The sequence below is a fragment of the Engraulis encrasicolus genome, chromosome 1 (genome assembly GCF_034702125.1).
Source record: "Engraulis encrasicolus isolate BLACKSEA-1 chromosome 1, IST_EnEncr_1.0, whole genome shotgun sequence".
NCBI lineage: Eukaryota > Metazoa > Chordata > Actinopteri > Clupeiformes > Engraulidae > Engraulis > Engraulis encrasicolus.
This window is the reverse complement of record NC_085857.1, coordinates 27575425-27596600: the sequence shown is the minus strand read 5'-3', so window position 1 is coordinate 27596600 and position 21176 is coordinate 27575425. Positions and strand designations below refer to the sequence as shown.

The 21176-nt window shown below is 43.2% G+C and overlaps 1 protein-coding gene across 1 annotated transcript; it reads left to right on the top strand.

Moving 5' to 3' along the window:
• The first annotated feature begins 98 nt into the window (after window positions 1-98).
• snrpb2 (small nuclear ribonucleoprotein polypeptide B2) lies at window positions 99-20118 on the top strand. Its single transcript, XM_063199498.1, has 7 exons — window positions 99-197; window positions 781-857; window positions 1985-2157; window positions 7717-7845; window positions 8765-8797; window positions 11314-11402; window positions 19465-20118. Exons 2-7 carry the CDS (start codon window positions 794-796, stop codon window positions 19622-19624), a joined length of 648 nt encoding a protein of 215 aa, XP_063055568.1. The 5' UTR covers window positions 99-197; window positions 781-793; the 3' UTR covers window positions 19625-20118.
• The last annotated feature ends 1058 nt before the right edge of the window (window positions 20119-21176 follow it).

The window sequence follows — 21176 nt, the reverse complement described above, 5'->3', positions numbered from 1 at the left end:
GGTAAGTTGGTTGACTGTATCAGACTACAATAATGATAATGATCTTTGATAAACACTTCTCTTACTGTTGAAGTACCCCCTCCGCCCCATGTGATGGCGCTGTGATTTTTTTGTAACTCTCACAAAGACGCATGAGCGCGTAGAGCCCGTGTGTGTGTGTGTTCCGGTGGAGTATTCAAAGGAGTTGAAGCAGTGTGGTGAGCCTTTTTTATGAATTACCCCTCCTAAACTATTATTTACAGCTGTGGTTTACATCCAGATATGTAGCGCCAGTGTCACAGTTTTGTTTATGAGTTGCTCCCTTCAATGCAGTTTCTTCTGTTTGCTATTTCAGCATGCGTTGTCTAACGTGGTGAGGCATACAGACTGAGACTCCCAACGGAGTTCGCTCCCGGACGTGCGGTCCCCGGTGTTTCTATCACTCCCGGACTTGCGGTCCCCACCCGATTATATTTCACGTATTATCATATACTGCCACATACAAGCAATTTAGGGTTAGGTTTAGGTTTAGGTTTAGGGTTAGGGTTAGGGTTAAGGTTAGGGTTAGGTTTAGGGTTAGGGTTAAGGTTAGGGTTAGAAACAAAAAACTAACATCAACAAGATAACTGGCTCCGTAATATGGCGGTGGTACCGTTAGTCTGGCTAGTGGGAGCGAGATGAAATGGGAGTGTAATGAGATGGGAGCGTGAATCTGGGAATCCGTGGTGACTGGTGTGTTCAAGGTGTCTGAATGATCTCATTCATTTTCTATTTCTAATTTTCCATTTTATTTATACACAGAAACACACCAGCCATGGACATACGACCCAATCATACGATCTACATAAATAATGTAAACGACAAAATAAAAAAAGAAGGTAAGTAGGCAATGCACGGTTCATCACAACAATCCAAAGAAGAGTGATCATGTTGATAGCCAGCTAGCCACCAAGTAACTTTGTGGTTGCATTCACGAGTTAGTTAGTTCTATACTTTCTGAACAAAGTTGACATCTTTTGTGTTGGCATTTCTAGTCTGCTGCCTGAAGCAAGAATGTATCCAGACAAGGGAACTCGCTGCAATCAAGGCAGTATTGTGGTGTTTTGGTTCATGTGCTGCTAACTACGGCATGACTTAGATATGTAGTTCATGTCCAATTGGTGCTTTGTCACTTCTGTACGTCTTACTAATTATTGTTACATCACTCATTGCATGTTATGTGCAAATTGAAGATATAACACATATTTCATTTGTTGTACAGAGAACTGTTTTGACTCTGAATGGGCATTATTAAAATAGTGTGTCTCTAGCTAGCTACGTTTCTGGAATTAAAATGAACCATTTTGGACTTGTGCATTTTTTTTCACTGAGCCGTAATGACACACCAGATGTCTTCAACCAAGCCAAAGGGTTGTTACTAAGTCAGTGTCATCACTTAGTGCCTGAGAGTACAATTTTATTCAAGAGCAGCAGGGTCACACATCACTCTTGAGTCTGATATGCCCATAGTCAAGTTGGCTTTATGGTTAGATTGCTCATATTCATAGGTCATGCAAGGAAATTAAAGTTACATTTCTCTCTATCCCCATGCGAAGACAATAACAGGTCAGCCAACCACATCAGACTGCAATGGTGGTCCCAAAGAATTGTCTAGTAGATTAAGAGCCTTTAGGCTCGTACTTTTCTGGGATCCATGTGATGATATGTGAACGCCCCTTTAGGACACCTTTGGTTAGGAGACCTTTGGAGTCTAAATTTTGGAGAATAAATGGAGTTCCCTTAGTGCTGTAGACGGTGGTAGCGCACAACTTATGCAAGCAGTCACCAAATGCCACAGAAAGAGGAGAAAAAGGAGGGGACAACGCCCCCTCAAGAGATCGAACTTGAGCACACTCCTTTGCATTGGGTGGGCAGAGTTTGAATTAACTTTTTTTCCCTACTAGACAATTATTTGGTGGTCCCTTTAACCCCTTAACTCCCAACTTGTACCCCTCTCCCACTCCAGAGCTGAAGAGGGCGCTCTACCTGCTGTTTTCCCAGTTCGGCCAGGTCCTGGACATCGTGGCCCTGAAGACGATGAAGATGAGGGGCCAGGCCTTCGTGGTCTTCAAGGAGCTTGCCGCTGCCACCAACGCACTGCGGCAGCTACAGGGGTTCCCCTTCTACAACAAGCCCATGGTGAGGTTTTTTATTTTGTTGTTGCTCGATTTAAGCCGCTCTCTGCAGTTTGCGTGAGTTTGCAGGGTCCCGCTGACCTCTCTGTCTCCAAATCTTCACCTCTGGTGTGTAATGGTGTGGTGTGGTAGCCTGATACAGCAAGTTTCTTTCATTTCGTGTCAAAGTGAAATCCAATTGAGCAGAGGCATTACATTACACTTAACTGACGCTTTTACCCAAAGTGAGTTACAGTTATTTTAAGTACAGCTGAGCGTATTGGTTACAGTCCCTGGAGCAGTGTGTTAGATGCCTTGCTCAACGGCACTTCAGCTATGGAGTCAGCAGAGAAAGTTCTTCTATAACTCTAATCTGTTTGGACTTGGATCTTATTGATTGTGTTTATATTGGTCCAAACCATACACTGTTGAGAGCCTGTAAGACAAAGAAGTGAAACTAACTTAACAAAAACTGATGGTCATGAAAGCCAAATAATTGAAATGAAAATTAATAGTTAAATCGGAATTTCCTGGTGAGAGCCTCATCCCTATTATCTATGCTAAGACACGGCTGCCCAAGTTGCTAGTTGGCAGCAGCCTGACCCCACACTGCTCCATGAATTCTAGCAAATATCCTCTACTTAAATAATTGCAAGTCACTTTGTAAGGGTTAACGTTCGGCGAGAAGGTCGCTACCATGGAATAGCAGCACGACAGAGAGAATCTTTAGACCCCGACGCGGAGCGGAGTTCTCTCTGAAGTGCTGCTATTCCACAAAGCGACCGACTCGCCGAACGTTAACCCGCTTATTATATGGATATACTTAAATGATTCACACATGGCGGGGACATTTCTTTAGGCCTATTTAATGTTAAGTTTATTATAGTTTTTCATGTCAAAAGATTGTTGCTGCGCAAAACAAAACAGTGCCGTTGTGGAACACCGCTAGGCAACAGCTAGCCAGGACAACGGGTGTTGTCTATCACAGCAGCTGATTAGAGTCATGTTGAAAAGTCGCTTTAGCAGTGAAAAGTCTTGTTGCCATTGACAGCGGTCTGATATAGACCAACCCGTCCGTTATCGAAAAATAACAGACGTGCGAACGTTGGGGAGCCCCATTGAAATTAATGGAGCATTCGACCGATGACGTCACACCATATAATAAGGATTAATTAAATCCACTTTGGATTAGTTCATGGGTGGTAGGCCTGTAGATATTGTGTATTTGCCCTTGCTATAATTAGGATGAGGAATAGCCTCGATGAGTTAATTAGTCTTCAACGTAGACTTCAATGAGTACAAACCTGTCTGTCTGTCTGTCTGTCTGTGCAGTGTTTCCCATACATTGAGGAAACTATGGCGGCCCGCCATAGTTTAAATTTGGCCGCCATAGTTTCCGAAAATGTAAAAAAAAAAAAAAAAAAAAAAATTTTTTTTTTTTTTTTTTTTTATTTTTTTTTAATTTTTTTTTTTTTTTACGATTTCCGTGTTTGTTAAAAGCGATTTCAATTACGATTTCCTTCGCATTTTCCTCCTGGAGTAAATACATCCTATAGAGAAAACCACAAGTGCTTGAAAGAGAGAGGGATCAAAAGCCTTGTCAAGTTGTTGTAGTTAACTTGGGTTTGGGAGCAATAAAAAAAAAAAACCTTCCGAGAAGGGACAGTTTGGATGAGTTTACTAACACTCCCCAGGCTTTGTTTTACAGTTGTAATGAGTTAGGTGACAGGCCTTCATTGACAAGGCAGAGGAGACATCGGGCTGCATATAGAAATGAATGTGTAATGAATGTGAATATAGACATAAATGTGTAATATGTTGTTCAGCCCTTTTAATGGGAGGAATTTTGAAAAACTGGCCCTGTGACCAGCACCCCTCATGTAGAATGTGTGTGTGGGGAAAATGCATAGCCTACCCTCTTAGACCCTTTTTGTTTATGCGTTAACAATTTCACAGCAATCTTAAATTCTTATCTCTGCTCCTATTTTGTTTTATTATTTTTTTCATTACATAGACCCCTGCATGTGTATTATGTAGCCTTATTTCTCAAAATATAAATGGCTGAAATGTAGGCGTAGGCCTATAGTTTCTCCATGCGCCAATGTCATACTGTACTCATTGTTTTGCCATTTTGCATTTACACTGTGTTAATACACCCCCCCCCCCCCCCAAAAAAAGGCCCGTGAAAAGACCCCCCCCCCCCCCCCCCCCTCAAAAAAAAAAAAAAAGGCCCGTGAAAAGACAGGACAAAAAAAGATCCCGGCTGCCCCCATAGTTTCCAAAATTTCTGTGGGAAACACTGCTGTGTGTATCTGTCTGTCTGTCTGTGTGTGTGTGTCTGTGTCTGTGTGTGTGTGTGTGTGTGTGTGTGTGTGTGTGTGTGTGTGTGTGTGTGTGTGTGTGTGTGTGTGTGTGTGTGTGTGTGTGTGTGTGTATCTGCCTGTGTGTGTGCATTTGTGAGTATCTGTGTGTGTGTGTATGTGTATGTATCTATGTGTGTCTTGACACGCATCTGTGCACTTCCAGGGAGGAAAGAGCGTAGTGCCATCATTGTTATATGGTTCAGGAGGACATGCTGTTTTTTGCTCTGGGCCTTGCCCTGGGTCAAAATGCCCATTTGCGGCCCTGGCGTGGCCTACCGATAGGGCACTGGGTTACTAATGCCGGCGACCTGGGTTCGATTCCGGCCCGGGTCATGTGCCGATACTTCCCCCTCTCTCTCTCCCCACTTATTTCCCTGTCTCTTTTCCACTATAATGATATTTGGTGTGGATCGTTGACAGGTTTATGATGAGGTGAGGGGGATGTTTCTTGATGTTTCTTCTCAAAAGGTTGAGAACCACTGGTGTGGGCTAATCTTGCGCCGTGTGTGCGTGTGCGTTCGCGTGCTTGTGCGTGAGATGAAACTGAGCAGTGCACCAGCCCAGGAAGCCGGGCAGATGGAGTTATTATTTATGTGCCTGGAGCAAAGTAGATGCAGAGGCTGCTGAACGATTTGATGAATATTTGCAGAGTTACCCCTTTTTTAACGACACGCTTTTATCCGGATGAATTGCTTTTTCAGTATCCAATGTCTGATTGCCACCGTCAGAATATTGTTCTCTGTCATGCTTTTTTTTTTAGCTCTGCCACAAAAATCTGTAATGCCGTGTTCAGACCAAGACCGAAGGAAGCGACGGAAGTCATTATTTCTCTATGGAGGGCATGCGACCAACGCTACCAAAGCGAATTCGACAGGAGCGAAGCGAACTGAGCGACCAAAGCGAATTTTAACAATTAAAAGTCAGCTAATCTTATAGTAATGAGCTATGACGCGGTTCGGCGAAAACCAATTGGAACGTTCATATCTCCGAATGTCCCAGGCTGTCAAGCCAGAGCCGTTCTGTGATTAGCTAAATCAAACATGTCAATGCTGTGTACGGAGCGAATACAGCGAATTGAAGACAAAACTTCTTCTGCTACCCACGCCACCAGGCAGCGTAGTTCACTCTTGGTCTGAACACGGCATAAGCGGTATTTATACAGTAATATTGGGTCTTTTGTCTTCAATCAGAGACTGCATTTGCCACTGTCAGAATATTGTACGGTTTTACGTCTTGTAGCTCTTGCTACAGAGGTCTGTAAGCAATCTAATAACCTGTGTTCGAGTTTTTATGTCACACACCCATGAGTCTTTACATTTGCACAACAATCACATTGTGGCCCCTCTTTCACTGATCTATTTATTTCACATACGGTAGATGCGGTTTAGGGAAATGTGACATTTGTTTGGCATGTCACTGACAGATATGACTCATGTCAGAAACTGCTGACATGTTGGGCACCCTGGACACCTTTTATTCATCAATCAGTAATGGAACTCTAGTAGGGCTGCACAATTAATCGAAAACAATTGAAAATCGTGATAAAATCGTGAAATCGAAGTTGTGATCTCAATCGTGATTTAATCGTGGCAATAGTGAGCTACCTTTTAGAGCGTCCTTGCAGCCAGAACATACTGACAGGCTGGTGTTTCAAGTTTTATGCTATTGCCTTTACATAATTATTACAATTCATTTTATTTTGCTCTTCCTAAATGTAATTCATTCTTGGTTATATTTCATCTTGGTATAATTTTTTTTTAAATCTGCAAAAAATCAATAATCGTGATTAATAATAGTGATTACGATTTTGACCAAAATAATCGTGATTATGATTTTTTTTCCATAATCGTGCAGCCCTAAGCTCTAGTATACTCTGATCTACGGTAACTCTCTTCTCTTCTGTAGTGTATTGAACATGCCAAGGGTCTTCTTCAGATTCTGAAGAATTTGAGAATCTGAAGAAGACTGTTGAGGTCGAAACGTTATCCTGCCATGAAAAAATAAAACACAACAAAAAGGATTCTAAGTGTGCGAACTCGTCACTCTGAAAGCTACAGTTGACCTTCATCCTGCTTTCCCTGGGATGTGCACAATCCTCTCCTTCAACTATTGAACATGACAAGACAGACTCTCTACTTTACCTAACTGTATCTACCAGCTTGAGGTGTATTGAGCATGCCCAAGACATACTCTTCACTGTAAAAGACACACACTTTTTCTTCCATTATATATCACCATTGGTATGCTAAGACAGAGGGTGCATTCCAATATGAGACCTTGCGTCCTCTTCTTGTGCTTCTGGCCTCCTGGCCCCTCCTCCGTCGAGAAAACAAGTTTCCCAGCTGTCAATTTTTTGGGGACTATCTTCATTCACCATCCCAATTGCAAATCAGAAAATGACATTACAATTGAGCATTTGCGAGATATTGAAATATAATGCTGTTGTCAGTGATGTCATCATGACATATTACTTCCTGGTACGAGACCAAAAGCACAAGTGGAGGACGCAAGGTCTCATATTGGAACGTACCCAGACTCAACCCTGCCCTACTCCTCCGCAGTAATGAGACTCGTCTTCTGTACTTGTCTTCCGCAGCATATTCAGTATGCTACGCTAGACTACGCTAGTCAGTAGCAATATCACTCTTCCTTTCTTCCGCAGCGCACTCAGTATGCCAAGATGGAGTCTCTCTCTACTGTACCCTCGTCAATAGTAATAACTATCCTCCTGTGTAGGATATGCCAAGACGGTTTTCTTCTCTTCCGCAGTGTATTCAGTATTCTCAAGGCAGTCATGGATAAGCGGTTAGAGTGTCAAACTTGTAGCCCAAAGGTTGCTGGTTCGACTCCCTACTCGCCAGGTTGGGGGGGGGGGGGGGTTGTAATTAACCGGTGCTCTCCCTCATCCTCCTCCATGACTGAGGTACCCTGAGCATGGTACCGTCCCGCCGCATTGCTCCCTTGGGGCCCAATTGGGGCGCTGTCCCCTTGCACAGGTAAGGCATGAATGCAATTTCGTTGTGTGCCGTGTTCACACGGACTCTCTACTGTATCGTACTCTACTTACTAATGTCCCTCTTCTTCTCTTGTTTTCCACAGGGTATTCAGTATGCCAAGACAGAGCCTCCCTACTGTACTCTAATGTCTGTCTTCTTGTCTTGCGGTTCATGCCAAGACGAACTCTAATGTGCCTCTTCTTCTTCTTCTCTTGTTTTCCACAGCGTATTCAGTATGCCAAGACGGACTCAGAGGTCATCTCCAAGATGCGTGGCACGTACGGTGACAAGGAGAAGAAGAAGAAGGAGAAGAGGAAGGCCCAAGAGCAGGCAACCAATAAGAAACCGGCAGGGGTGAGTGATGTCACACACACGTACACACACACACACACACACACTCTCTCTCTCACACTCACTTACACACGCACAGCAACATGCAGCCAGTAAGAAGCTGGTAGGGTTATGTCATGCCAGTCATATTAACAACACACACACACACACGGACGGACATACATTCTAGCACTAAGAACGCACACACTCTCTGTCACAGTCATTTATTAATGATGTGCACAAACTCACACACATTCTCGCACCAACACACTCATTCTCGCACCAACACACTCACACACACAGACACACACACACTGTATCTCTCTCTCACACACACAGGTACGCACACACTTTTGCTCTGAAACGCAATCTGGCTGACCGGAACGGATCCTCTCCTTTCTACCCTGAAGTTCTGAAGTGCTGCCTATCATTATTATTATTATCGTATTAACTTTTGCTTCTTTGATCTACCATGAAGTTCTAAAGTCGCTGCCTGTCAATCTTCCTATATTTGCTTAAGATGACTTCAGGGGATCTCTCAAAGTTTGTCAAGTTTTTGAGGGGTTTTTTTTTAAGGAAGAAGAGAAAGAAGAACTGAGTCATCCAGTATTCATGAAGTCTGCTATATTTGTATTTCTTTATCCAGTTCAGTTTTTTTGTCACATTTGCTACGTTTACATTAAGTTTTTCATTCCGATTCCACATGGTTTAAGCCCACTCTGACTCATCTATGGAAAATCCCACACCGTGATCCTGATTGGCTCATTCGTTCAGAAATGATTCCGATTTTCATGGTCCTCAGATGGTTGTGTGAGGCAACCAGAAGGCCCTTGTGTGAAGTTTGACGAAACGCAGGTCCCAGATGCCGGGAGTCTGGTTGCCGTATTCTGTCTATGGTACTCGCTAATGTCCTCTCTTCTCCTCTTGTTTTTTTTCTACCCAGGGTGCATCACAACCTCCTCCTCCAGCCACACAGGTAAGGATTCAAGACTCAAGATTTTTATTTGTCACAACGTGCTGTCTTGTGCTGGCACAATTGGCAGTGAAAGGACAACTGCTCTCTGCTGTATAGTAATGAATGAATAATAGGAAAAGAATGGTATAATAATAACAATTATGATGATGATGATGATGATGATGAATTTAAAAATCTGATGGCTTGAGAGGGAAGAAACTGTTGCACATTCTCTCTGTCTTGTACACAGGGATGTGAAGTACCTAATTGGCCATGTCACCTAATTGGCTGCTTTCCTGCATGTCTGTCTTATATAATTGCCCGAGTTTGACTGACTGACCGAAACAACAGTTTTCAAAATAATAGGCTTGGCTGTAATTGTAGCAGGGTTGTTCTCTGAAAAGTCACCGCTTCTGAAATAGTCACTCACAACAGCAAACGGTAACTTTTCAAGGTGTGCAGGCCGCTTTCTTTATCCTTTGTGAAGTTCCTTACAACAAAAAATAGATGCAAGGAAATTGAGCAAAGCAAAGCGAGGGGAAATTCAAAGGTCCATGTTGACAGAGGTATAGATGCTGTTTTAATCCCTTATTCTATTAAAACACACATGAACAGCACATGAGTCCTACTTTTAAGGTTTAGCCCTGTTTTTATAGATCTATTTATACGATATATTCACTTATTTATTCTTTTCTATATCCTTGTTTGGAACACTTGTCTGTGTCATGTTCTGTTTTTTGTTGTCCTCGTTTTGTTTTTGTTACTGTCCTTTGTCATTAGTATTGTGTTGTCTATGCCAGTTTGTATTGTGACTGATGTCAGTACTGTGTTGTGTGTGTGTGTGTGTGAGCTTTTGCTACTTTTACCTGCAACCAAATCTACCTTCGGATATAAATAAAGTCACCTTACCTTACATTACCGGTCAACAGTCAACAGATTGTAGCAGTCAATCAAATTGATTGTAACACTGGTGTTGTTTTGAATTAATTTGGTTGACACCGTACCTGCCCCATCCAGGTATTGTATTGTAGAGATCGCTATGCTGTGCTAATCAACCAAGAACCCACTTTTTTTGTCTGAGTGATCTGACCTTTAATGTTGAGGAGGGTAGTATCGAATAGTGCTGGGGTGCATTTCTCAAAACCAAAGTTGCTTACTACATTAGCTACTTTGTTGTTTTCAATGCATTTTTCCATTGGCAACTACCGAAGTTGCTAACAGGCTAACAACCTCTCTTTTGAGAAATGCACCCCTGCCTTGTTTTTTTACAAAGACCTCTGTCCTCGTTGAATAATGCCCGTCTGCAAAGCCAGACGTTTAGAGCGTGGGAGATTAAAGCTTGTTCCTTGGATTACATTGTATTTCTAATTGGCCAATAAAACACGCTATTGACTTTCATTTTTACGAGCAGGCACATATCTATAAATACGTCTTTAGGGGTTGCAGCATCTAGCTCTGGGCAGATTTTAGTAGGACTCTCTTTCTCGCTCCCTATTCTTTCTCTCTTTCTCTCGTTGTTTTCTTCCTTCCTCTCTCTCTCTCTCTCTCTCTCTCTCTCTCTCTCTCTCTCTCTCTCTCTCTCTCTCTCTCTCTCTCTCTCTCTCTCTCTCTCTCTTTTTCGCCCTCATCTTTCTCTCTTTCTCTCTCTCTCCCCATCCCTCTCTCCTTCCATCCGCACAGCTCAGTGCCGGACATTGCTGAAACTTTTCTCCCCGACACATCAAACTGCTGACTCTGCTAATTGAGCTAGCCGGTTCATGACTGGGTCTGGAGAACACAAAGGAAAAAAGCCCAAACTGATTTTCATTTAAATCGTCCATTTACTGTTATTGACGTGAGGCTCGATGTCATCATGCCCCGGGGTATAATGGGTGCTAGCTTGAACAGCTCGGTGTTGGACGTTGGTAAAACTTTTCTCTTGACTCAGCTGATGGAGCTTGCAGGTTCATGACTGGGTCTGGAGGAGAACAGAGACGCCCAAATAAATACACTTGAAATGGGCTGAGTGCTGAGGCTGAGGCATGAACTCCAATTAAAACAAGAAATAAAGCCAGCAAGACCAGGGGCTCTGATCTGAGACGGCAGGGGCCGTTTGTTTTTTTGTTTCTTTTTTGTTTTTTTAAAAGGTTGAGAAACACTGATGTTTTGCAATGACTGACCCTATCAATGAGTTAGGTAGGTAATCTGAAGAAGAACTCAATGATTGAAAGATAATTCTGCAATGGCACCCTTACGTGGGAGGTGCACAATCTCTCTCTCTCCCTCCCTCCTCCTTTCAATGAGTGACAGTTCCAGACACACTGGGCAAGGGCTGCAAAATTACTCAAAATTAACTGAATATTGCCATTTGGGTTGCGACTAATTGGAAAAATGATCTCCAAGAAATTGTCTTGTCTTGTCCATATAAAATCACTAAATTTACTTTTACCCTTGGCACGTTCTGAATTCTAATTGCACTGCGCAATAGGTAGCCTATCTCAACTGAACTGGTACAGTATGTACTGTAAGCAAATCGTCTCTCTTGTCTGTCTTTCCAGGTTCCTGATAACCCTCCAAACTACATCCTGTTCCTTAACAACCTCCCAGAAGAAACCAACGAGATGATGCTCTCCATGCTCTTCAACCAGTAAGAAACAACATGCATGCTTTTGTTGTTGACGTAGTGTGTGTGCGTCTGCGTGCGTTCAATTAGCCCATTTTAGCCTGATGACTCGTATATGTTGTTTGTCCTTTGGTGCCTGGAGACGCATTTACCAGGTGAATGAACACCTTCTAATGCAAGATGAGGGTCTTATAGTAGAGCGGCTACAAGGCCAATTTGGCTTGAATCGTGCAAATTATGATACAAGCATGAAACTTGGCAGGTATGTGCTTAAGACCAATACAATCAAATCTGCCTGATTGGCCACTTGAAATGGTGGCCATTTTCCAAGATGGCCGCCAAAAAAGGCTCCAGAAATTGATTTATTGCATAGAATTGACCTTGAAAATTATGATACAAGCATGAAATTCAACATGTATGTGTTTAAGACCAATACGATCAAATCTACCTGATTAGGCACTTGAAATGGTGGCCATTTTCCAAGATGGCCGCCAAAATGACCCCAGAAATAGATTTATTGCATAGAATTGACCTAGCAAATTATGATAAAAGCATGAAATTCAACATTAATGCCCTTAAGACCAGTGCAATCAAATTTACCCAATTGGTCACTTGAAATGGCGGCCATTTTCTAAGATGGCTGCCAAAAAAGACCCTAGACAATGATTTATTGCACAGAATTATCCAAGCAATTTATGATGGACACATGACATTCGGCATGTATGTGATTAAGACCAATAGGCCTACAATCAAATATACTTGATTTACTACTTAAAATGTGATGACGATGTGTCCAAAAAGACCCTAGAAATGTGCAAATTGCAAATTTGGTGGAAATAATTGTTCACTCTCCTCAAATATGTTTCCATAGATGATGAAGTGATACAGATATTAAAATGTTCAGCAATGACACATAAGCCAGTTCTTAACTTAATGTCAATGGTCCCCAAGGTTATGACATGCTGATAATACGATGACAGTGTGGTAATAATATGCTAATAACAGCAATTCATGGTTCTCTCGATATTGCTGTTAAACAGAAGGTGCGTGAACACCAGAAACAAGCTTTGTCATGAATATGCGTTATTCGCTGTGGACTTGACATTAAACATGTTTAATTTAGCTAATCACATAACTGCTCTGGCTTGTCAGCCTGGGACATTCGAAGATATGAACATCCTCCCCTGGCTGCCCTCTCCAGCCACTGTGCTGTCCCCTTTGCGCACCCGACCTCCGCTAATGGTGGTTGACGTTCAGGCACAAGTTCTGTGGAACACAAGACTGATTGTGGCAAGGCCACCTGAATCCTCGCCTCTCCTAATAGGACGCATTACCCGTGTCTCCCTTGGGTCGGTCACCCCTTACTTGTGCGCGTCTCAGCAGGAGCGCGAGTGTCAGTTGTGCTGCCTGGAGCGCTGTCCCTGGGTAGGGCGCCCGTGGTTAGCTAGATCATACTTCTCCAATGAAGTATCTCAGGCCCCTGCTCGACCAGGCTGCCTGATCGAGGGGAAGTGCGTCTTTGATGTCCCCCTGGGAACCACAGTGTGTGCCCTCAAACAGGTGTCTATCGGGGCTTTCTTGGCCGGCTCGCTGTGGTGGTGGTTGCTACTCGGTTCTCCGTCCGCAACTTGGACCTGCGGCCCTGCTGGAGAATGACTGGGTCTTTTCTGCCAGCAAGATCGCATGGCAGCTCAAGCTTGCCTGGCGGTCTTGGGCATGGTGCCTCTCAGTTGCACCTGCAGGTGTTGTGTACTGAACATGCTGGATATTCCCCCTTGTGCCAAGGCCTGGTTTTCCATTGGGGAATACCTCTTGATATTGGGGGCCTCGCTATACCTCTTGGTTACACTCAGACGGGTGGTTTCCGTGCCCTGGGTTCCCTCCACTGTGTGCTTTCCGTGGTATTGGATGTCTGGACGCTGCCTTTGTGCGCCCCGTGCTTAACCCCTCTTCCCCCTCCGGGTTCGGAACGAAGACTGCGCCTCTTTCTTGTTCCCCCGCTAGCGTTGCCGGGATCTGCCCTCTAAACACTTTATTGACACCGGTAGGCCGAGTCTGGGCGGTGTGTCAAGTGCCTGCCTAACCCCTAGGTTGGTACTGGTATCAACTTTCCCCATGGTTGGTGTCTGTCTGGAGGGATTAGGGGCTTGCCTCCCCTGCTCTTCCAAGTGCACCCTTCGGGTGCAGCTCTTGCCCCTGGCCCCTGGGCCCTTGGGCGGCTGTTGGGCGAGCCGTGTCGCTTATCGCTGTTGATGGACGCTGCCTCTCCGCCTTCAACAGCTCTGGGCATCGGCAGGAAGGGTCTGTGCTGCGGCCAGGCTTTTGCTTGCGCATTCTAGGTAACTGGCAATGCAATCAGGAGTTTTTCAATACCCATAGTAAGATGTCGAGTGATTCAACTGAAAGAGAACTGTAGGATTAGGCCTGGGTATTGATTGACAATTTTCGGTTCCGGTTCCATTTCCGGTTCCTTCGTTTCGGTTCCGGTACCAGAACGGTTCCATTTTCGGTTCCTAGAAACCTGCAGTTACCCAAAGTGGCCAGTAGATGGCGTAACGGGTCTGTAAATCATGAGTTTCCCTGCCTGCCACAAGGCGGAGCTCCTCGTGACTTAAGCAATGGCGGGTTAAAGGCATTTAATTCTATACAGCATTCATGAATAATTGCATGCTGCAAGTTGTCCTCTCTGCATGGCTTGGCAAGTAGGCTATATTAAACGGTTTTGATACTGATAAATGTACTCATGTCTGATTAAAATTGTTCTGCTGTACGGTGCAACTTCACTTCTGGTAGGCCTACCAATCCTATGTCAAGCGTGCCTGACATGATTTTTTAATGTAGCCTACGCTACCCAGTGCTTTTCTACTAGGTACTGCAGAACTGTTCTAACACAACTAGGCTTCATAAATAGGCTATCCATGAAACTTGACGGGGTCTCGATGGTGCTGTCTCGCACGCATTTCCATAGGCTACAGGTAGCCTAGAACTGGGCCGTATGATCAGCTGCTGCAAGTAGCCGCGACAACACTGTGCTTTCACGCCATGGTGAATCTAAGCTAAAGAGTCCTAATCTAAACGATATATAGGCCTAAATATATATATAACCAGCGATCGCCTTCTCCTACAGACATGTGTTAGGGCTTGTTCGAAAGCTGAGATTCTTAGCTTTTTACAGTTTTTTACGGCACGTTTTTATGTTCTTTCAATCAAAAGTTATTGAACTGTAAGCGGCCGCTGTTGCAAGTGAAAAAATAGCGCTTCCCAACCATTTTTTTAATCTCGTCATTTTTTTCCTAACAGCCAGCGATCTCCTTAACCTAGACCTACAGACATGTGTTAGGGCTTGTTCGAAAGCTGAGATTCTTAGCTTTTTACAGTTTTTTACGGCACGTTTTTATGTTCTTTCATTCAAAAGTTATTGAACTGTAAGCGGCCGCTGTTGCAAGTGAAAAAATAGCGCTTCCCAACCATTTTTTTAATCTCGTCATTTTTTTCCTAACAGCCAGCGATCTCCTTAACCTAGACCTACAGACATGTGTTAGGGCTTGTTCGAAAGCTGAGATTCTTAGCTTTTTACAGTTTTTTACGGCACGTTTTTATGTTCTTTCATTCAAAAGTTATTGAACTGTAAGCGGCCGCTGTTGCAAGTGAAAAAATAGCGCTTCCCAACCATTTTTTTAATCTCGTCATTTTTTTCCTAACAGCCAGCGATCTCCTTAACCTAGACCTACAGACATGTGTTAGGGCTTGTTCGAAAGCTGAGATTCTTAGCTTTTTACAGTTTTTTACGGCACGTTTTTTATGTTCTTCTTTCAATCCACAGTTATTTAACCTTAAGCGGCCGCTACTTCAAGCCTAAACAATGGCGTTATTATCCAGCCTGATAGAGAGGAAATCTTTTTTTCTCGCTGTGTTCTTTGTTCCCTCGAATTAAACCGACGGTCTAAATAGGCTACACTTGTGCGTCCCCAACACAAGACCAGTTCTTTCTAAGTTAGCTCTTTTCATGGAAAAACATGTTTCCAAGGAGTCAGAGACATCTTCCTGAAGAGTCGAGGTCATGGTTGAGGTTGACGGTATAGCATAGTTGAGGTTGACAGTGCCGTTGTAAAGATGCTGCAACTCCGCACGCAAGTTAATCGAATGCAAGAGCAGGTGTTTGAACAGGTTGGATGTATTGCCATTCTTGCATGATAGCCTATTAGTTTATCGCAGATAGGCTATTGCAGCGCGCTCCTTCCTTATCTACTTTCCTGAAATATAGCCACGCTTTCGACGGCATGTTTTTGTTTCTCAATAGTACAATCAGCTGGTTGAATATCAGCTGTCTTATCAATCGTTTAAATGAGGTGCGAAACGGGAAGAGGAGGAGCGTGGTCAGTTTGTGACACTTGTGGCCGCGTGCTTAAACACACATTTGATGGCTCTGACAGTCAGACTTCAGGAACCGAAACGTGGAACCGACAGACAAGGCACGTTTCGATTCCAAGTAGAACCTTAGCTTTTAATTCGGTTCCATCAAATAATTGAATTTCGGTACCCAGTCCTATATAGGATCCCCGAGGGCAACCCTGGTTCTCTGAGGGAGATGAACGAGACATCTCGCCAGATTGCCACACTCACCCACAAGCTCAAAGGTTAGTTGTCTCAGATTGAAGATCAGAGCCCGGCACACCTCGGCTTTGTTCCCGAGGGGGCGGGATCCCCATCTGCTCAGCTCCCGAGGGGGCGGGATCCCCATCTGCTCAGCTCATTGGTCTGACGGCATGATTGAAAGCAAGTTTTGGGAAATGGCCACGCAAAGGGCGTTACCCATAGTGAGATGTCTTGTTCATATCCCTCAGAGAACCAGGGTTACCCTTGGTAACCTATAGTTATGTGCCTTTCTGCTTGATTATGTTTCCTTCTATGATGAATTCATTGGAAATTCAAACATAGTGATTGTTTATTTGGGCCACATCTGGTAGATTAATTGCAATTAGTGAAGTTCTCAAGTTGCAAATGAGGGGGATTTGATTATATTGCTCTTAAGCACAAACACACAAATTTACATACTTGTATCATCATTTTCTTGCTCACTTCTGGGCTAAATTCAGTGTTTTAGCAGCCATATTGTAAAATGGCTTCCATTTCAAGTGTTGAGTCAGGTAAATTTGATTGTATTGTTGTTTTTTTGCACATTCATGCCTAAATTGATGCTTGTATAATAACTTGCTTGATCAATCCTGTGCAACAAATCCATTTCTATGGTATTTTTTGTCAGCCATCTTGGAAAATGGCAGTCATTTAAACTGGGAAATCCCTTAGAATGTATTGTGTTGGTCTTAAGCATATAATGGCCAAATTTCTTGATTGTGTCATAATTTCCTTTCTCAATTCTGTGCAACAAATCAATTTCTGAGGTCTTTTTTGGCAGCCATCTTGGAAAATGGCCACCATTTCAAGTAGCCAATCAGGTAGATCTGATTGTATTGGTCGTAAGCACATACATGTTGAATTTCATACTTGTATCGTAATTTTCTAGGTCAATTCTATGCAATAAATCATTTTCTGGGGTCTTTTTTGGCGGCCATCTTGGAAAATGGCCACCATTTCAAGTGGCCAATCAGGTAGATTTGATCGTATTGGTCGTAAGCACATACATATTGAATTGCATGCTTGTATCATAGTTTTCTAGGTCAATTCTACGCAATAAATCAATTTCTGGGGTCTTTTTTTTACGGCCATCTTGGAAAATGGCCGCCATTTCAAGTGGCCAATCAGGTAGATTTGATCGTATTGGTCTTAAGCACATACATGTTGAATTTCATGCTTGTATCATAATTTTCTAGGTCAATTCTATGCAATAAATCAATTTCTGGGGTCTTTTTTGGCGGCCATCTTGGAAAATGGCCGCCATTTCAAGTGGCCAATCGGGTAGATTTGATCGTATGGGTCTTGAGCACATACTTGCCGAATTTCACGCTTGTATCATAATTTGCACGATTTTTCCTGTAGCCGCTCTACTATTAGCATCTGATGCACATAAAAACATGTAATAGTTGCATTTAAAACCTAAGATAATTAGGTTTTTAAAGGCTGAGGGCAACTTTCCCAACAAGGGCTTAGGCATTCAGCAGGCGTTTTTTGCAGGTGCTTTAGGCATCAATGGGTTAAGTGTGTTCAATGCATACGTGCGTGGATGCATGGTTGTACACCCCAACAAATGCACGTAAGTTCCTTTTTGAAAGCACATTCTGTACACACAGGATGGGGTGGGTTCAGTGTTCGGCACCAAAGTAACTTATCAACAAGAGCCATCAGTAAAGTCGGCACTCAATAAAATGAACTTAATTGAGCTTAATGCTTTTGTCGTTTGGATTCTCTTCCTCCCCCGCCACTGGCCAGGGCAAGGCAGGCAGCAGTCGCTTCCATTTAGACTTTGTACACAGTGGGAGGCCATTTCATTTTGTACACGGTGGGAGGCAATTCAGTGCACTTCACAAAAATAACAGTACAGAGCAATAGATGGGGAAAATGTCAATATATTGCCTCACCAATGTTCATCAAATTTTGTGTAGACCTCGTGGAAAATAGCAGAATTCAGGGCCCTTGCTGTACAGGATGAATGTGTGTGTTCTGTGTTTTTAATCATCGTCACCTCCTCTTGTGTCCTAGTGCCACTGCATATGAGAAGCTCCAACCAGTACAAGATTCTGGATTTAAAAAATGGCCATGTTGATGTAGTGTATGCTTCACTTCCGAGGATGGTTCACAGCCATAGTTAGTGGACACTAAATAGAGTTAAATGGGTTTCATTTTATACATTATGACACTAGCGTTCCTTCTTACAGTACGGTGTGCCCGTGTGCGCGTGTGTTTGCGCGTGTGCGTGTGTGTTTGCGCGTGTGCGTTTGCGCGTGTGCGTGTGTTTGCGCATGTGCGTGTGTGTTTGCGCGTGTGCGTGTGTGTTCGTGTGTGTGTGTGTGTGTGTGTGTTTGCGCGTGTGTGTGTGTGTGTGTTGCACCTGCGTGTGTGTGTGTGTTTGCACACGCGTGTGTATGTTTGCGTGCGTGTGTGTGTGCGTTTGCGCGTGCATGTGTGACAGTCTTATCGTTTGTCCTGGTGCCACTGTCCAATTTTTTTGTATTTTTTTTTTTACTCCCGCACACTGACCATGTCGCTGATTTTTTTTAAAAACACGTTTCGTTTCTAGACTCAGGTTAACAACATCTGGTGCATATATCACTCCATCCCCAAAAATTAATCTATTTACTGTTGCCTGATTTTAAAAGGTTTTTTTTTTTTGCTTGTACAATTTAAAAGACTGGCCCGGTTCCCTAATATCACACAGGTATCCCCTTATTGTCTTATACAAGTGACTTGTCATGTTGTCCTTTCTTCATACATGAGTGGAGGTGCAAAACGCACACCAGAAACAGAGGTGCTGGCAATCAGAAAATACAATTGCAGGAGGAGAGAAGTGCCGCACACTCTCAAGTTAAATAAACAGTTTTTAATGTGACAACGTTTCGGCCTGTCGGCCTTCTTCAAGTCACGTGTGTCCTTTCTTCATACAGCCATAAAACCAAAAAATGTTAAGTAGATTAAGATAAGTCAAACTCTGCCCACCCAATGCGAAGGAGTGTGCTACAGTTCGGTCTCTTGAGGGGGCGTTGTCCCCCTCCTTTTTCTCCTCTTTCTGTGGCATTTGGTGACTGCCTGCATAAGTTGTGCGCTACCACCATCTGCAGCACTAAGGGAACTCCATTTATTCTCAACCTTAAAGGGGTATGCCACTATTTTGGGGCTTACATGCTACACGGATCCATTGACTTTCACTAGCTTAGCGACATATTCCCTCTTTTAACTTGTCTTAAAGCAAGACAACGGCTTGCATGAAAAATAAGACACTTTACCACCTTTATAAACTCCAGCCAACGACTTTAACTGTATTAAGCCCCAACATAGTGGCATACCCCTTTAAGACTCCTAAAGAGGGCGTTCACCTGGCGTAACATGGATCCCGGAAAAGTATGGGCTTGATATATCTTGCTCTACTAGACAATTTTTGATAAAGCCACGTTCCCTTCCTCCCTCCTTCCAGGTTCCCCGGCTTCAAAGAGGTGCGTCTCGTCCCCGGCAAGCACGACATCGCCTTCGTGGAGTTCGAGAACGAGGGCCAGGCAGGCGTCGCCAAGGACGCGCTACAGGGCTTCCGAATCACCGCCACCTGCGCCATGAAGATCACATACGCCAAGAAATGACCTCTATGACCTTGACCTCTTGACCTTGTTCATGCTCGATAAAATCGTGAGCATGGGGCTACTGCCATTAAGAAGGTTTAGTAACTTACTCTGAACACGGAGAAGGTGGTCAAGCACCTAATTCTATAGCCCTCTGACCTTTTTTTATTAGAGAATAAAGGCACAGGGCTCCACTATTAGTAGGTTTATTACTTATTCCGAGTTCACTTGTTTAGTAACTGAACCATCTTATTGGAACATCCTCCAGGAATATGGACATTCTTTATGACTCGTGCGATGGCTGTAACATGGTTGTTGTCTCGCATTTATTTGTTGATTTGTCTGTGACCTTTTTCTTTCTTTGTTCTTTTTTTTTAATCGTTTGTTTTTTGTTTTTAAAAGTCAAATGACTGCTCGTGAAGATTATGGATTTCCTGTTTTGTGAGGACGTTATCATAGCAGCCAGTGGCAGCCACTGTTTTATTTTGTAAAATAAAGGACTTTTTCTAATACGGCGATATGGTACTTGTTAACTTCTTGCTATCTCTTCCTGGAGGCTTATGGCTGCTTGTTCCACAAGCACTTTCACTTACATGCATTCACACAAACACTTCCTAACACAACACTCTGTGAAGCGTCCTTGGGTGTTTTGAAAGGCGCTATATAAAACGAAAGTATTATTATATTATTATTATTGGACTAGAGTGCTGTTTCTCAATGGGGGGTGAACAGTACAGCCCCCAATTCTAAGAGAAGTCACAGTCAAGTCAAATAGTACTTTTATTGTGAAAGATCTGTGTAACAGAGAATATTGGGACCTAGATTAATACATCTCAAATGTAGGAGTTATGATATTCAAAGCAGTAAGTGATACCATTTCTCTAATTTTGGGAACTGCCGATGCAAATCCCTCAACAAATCCCCAATAATACAGCGTTCATTTGGTTGCTTTTTCAGTTATGAGAAAACAGGTTTGAGTTCATTTATCCAGCGCCAATATTCTTCCTTTTTAAATGAAATGACGTCATCCGTGACCTTTATGGGCAGAATGGCTGTGGCACAAAGTCATTTCATGTTTTCACAAAGTGGTTTCCCATTTGCGTGGGAGGGGAATGTGATGTTCCTTCAACTTCCATTTCATTAGCAGGAATCCACATAGGCTAATTCTTTTTCAATTTTTCTAGGCATATTTGCCTGCAAGGTTCTATCTTCAGTCTTCAATTAGCAGGAATCACTGCAGAATACTGTAATTGTTAACTGTGAAGTTCACCTATTTGTAAATGGTGAGTGTCTTCTCACATTTTTCCAGATTGCAAATTAATCACTTTATTAATTATTCATTCTACTTTCAGTACAGGCCTACTGTATGTATAGCTATTAGCAAGCAGTGATGCATAACTGTCTAAACTGATGGGATTTCAAAACTACTAGAATGTGGGTTGCCAGATGTGAGTGATGCTTTCCAGCCTAAAAATGCTCAAAAAAACACGTAGAGACACCAATTTGAACTAAATTCTGTTGATTTCTATGTGCCTAAATCCGTGGATAAAACCTGCCCCAAACACTTATCCAC

Bases quoted from the DNA above. Each gene is read 5' to 3' on its own strand.
- snrpb2 (XM_063199498.1), top strand. From the start codon at position 794: ATGGACATACGACCCAATCATACGATCTACATAAATAATGTAAACGAC. The intron at 7,846-8,764 runs GTGAGTGATGTC...TTTTCTACCCAG, and splicing joins CCAATAAGAAACCGGCAGGG to GGTGCATCACAACCTCCTCC. The intron at 11,403-19,464 runs GTAAGAAACAAC...CCCTCCTTCCAG, and splicing joins CTCTCCATGCTCTTCAACCA to GTTCCCCGGCTTCAAAGAGG.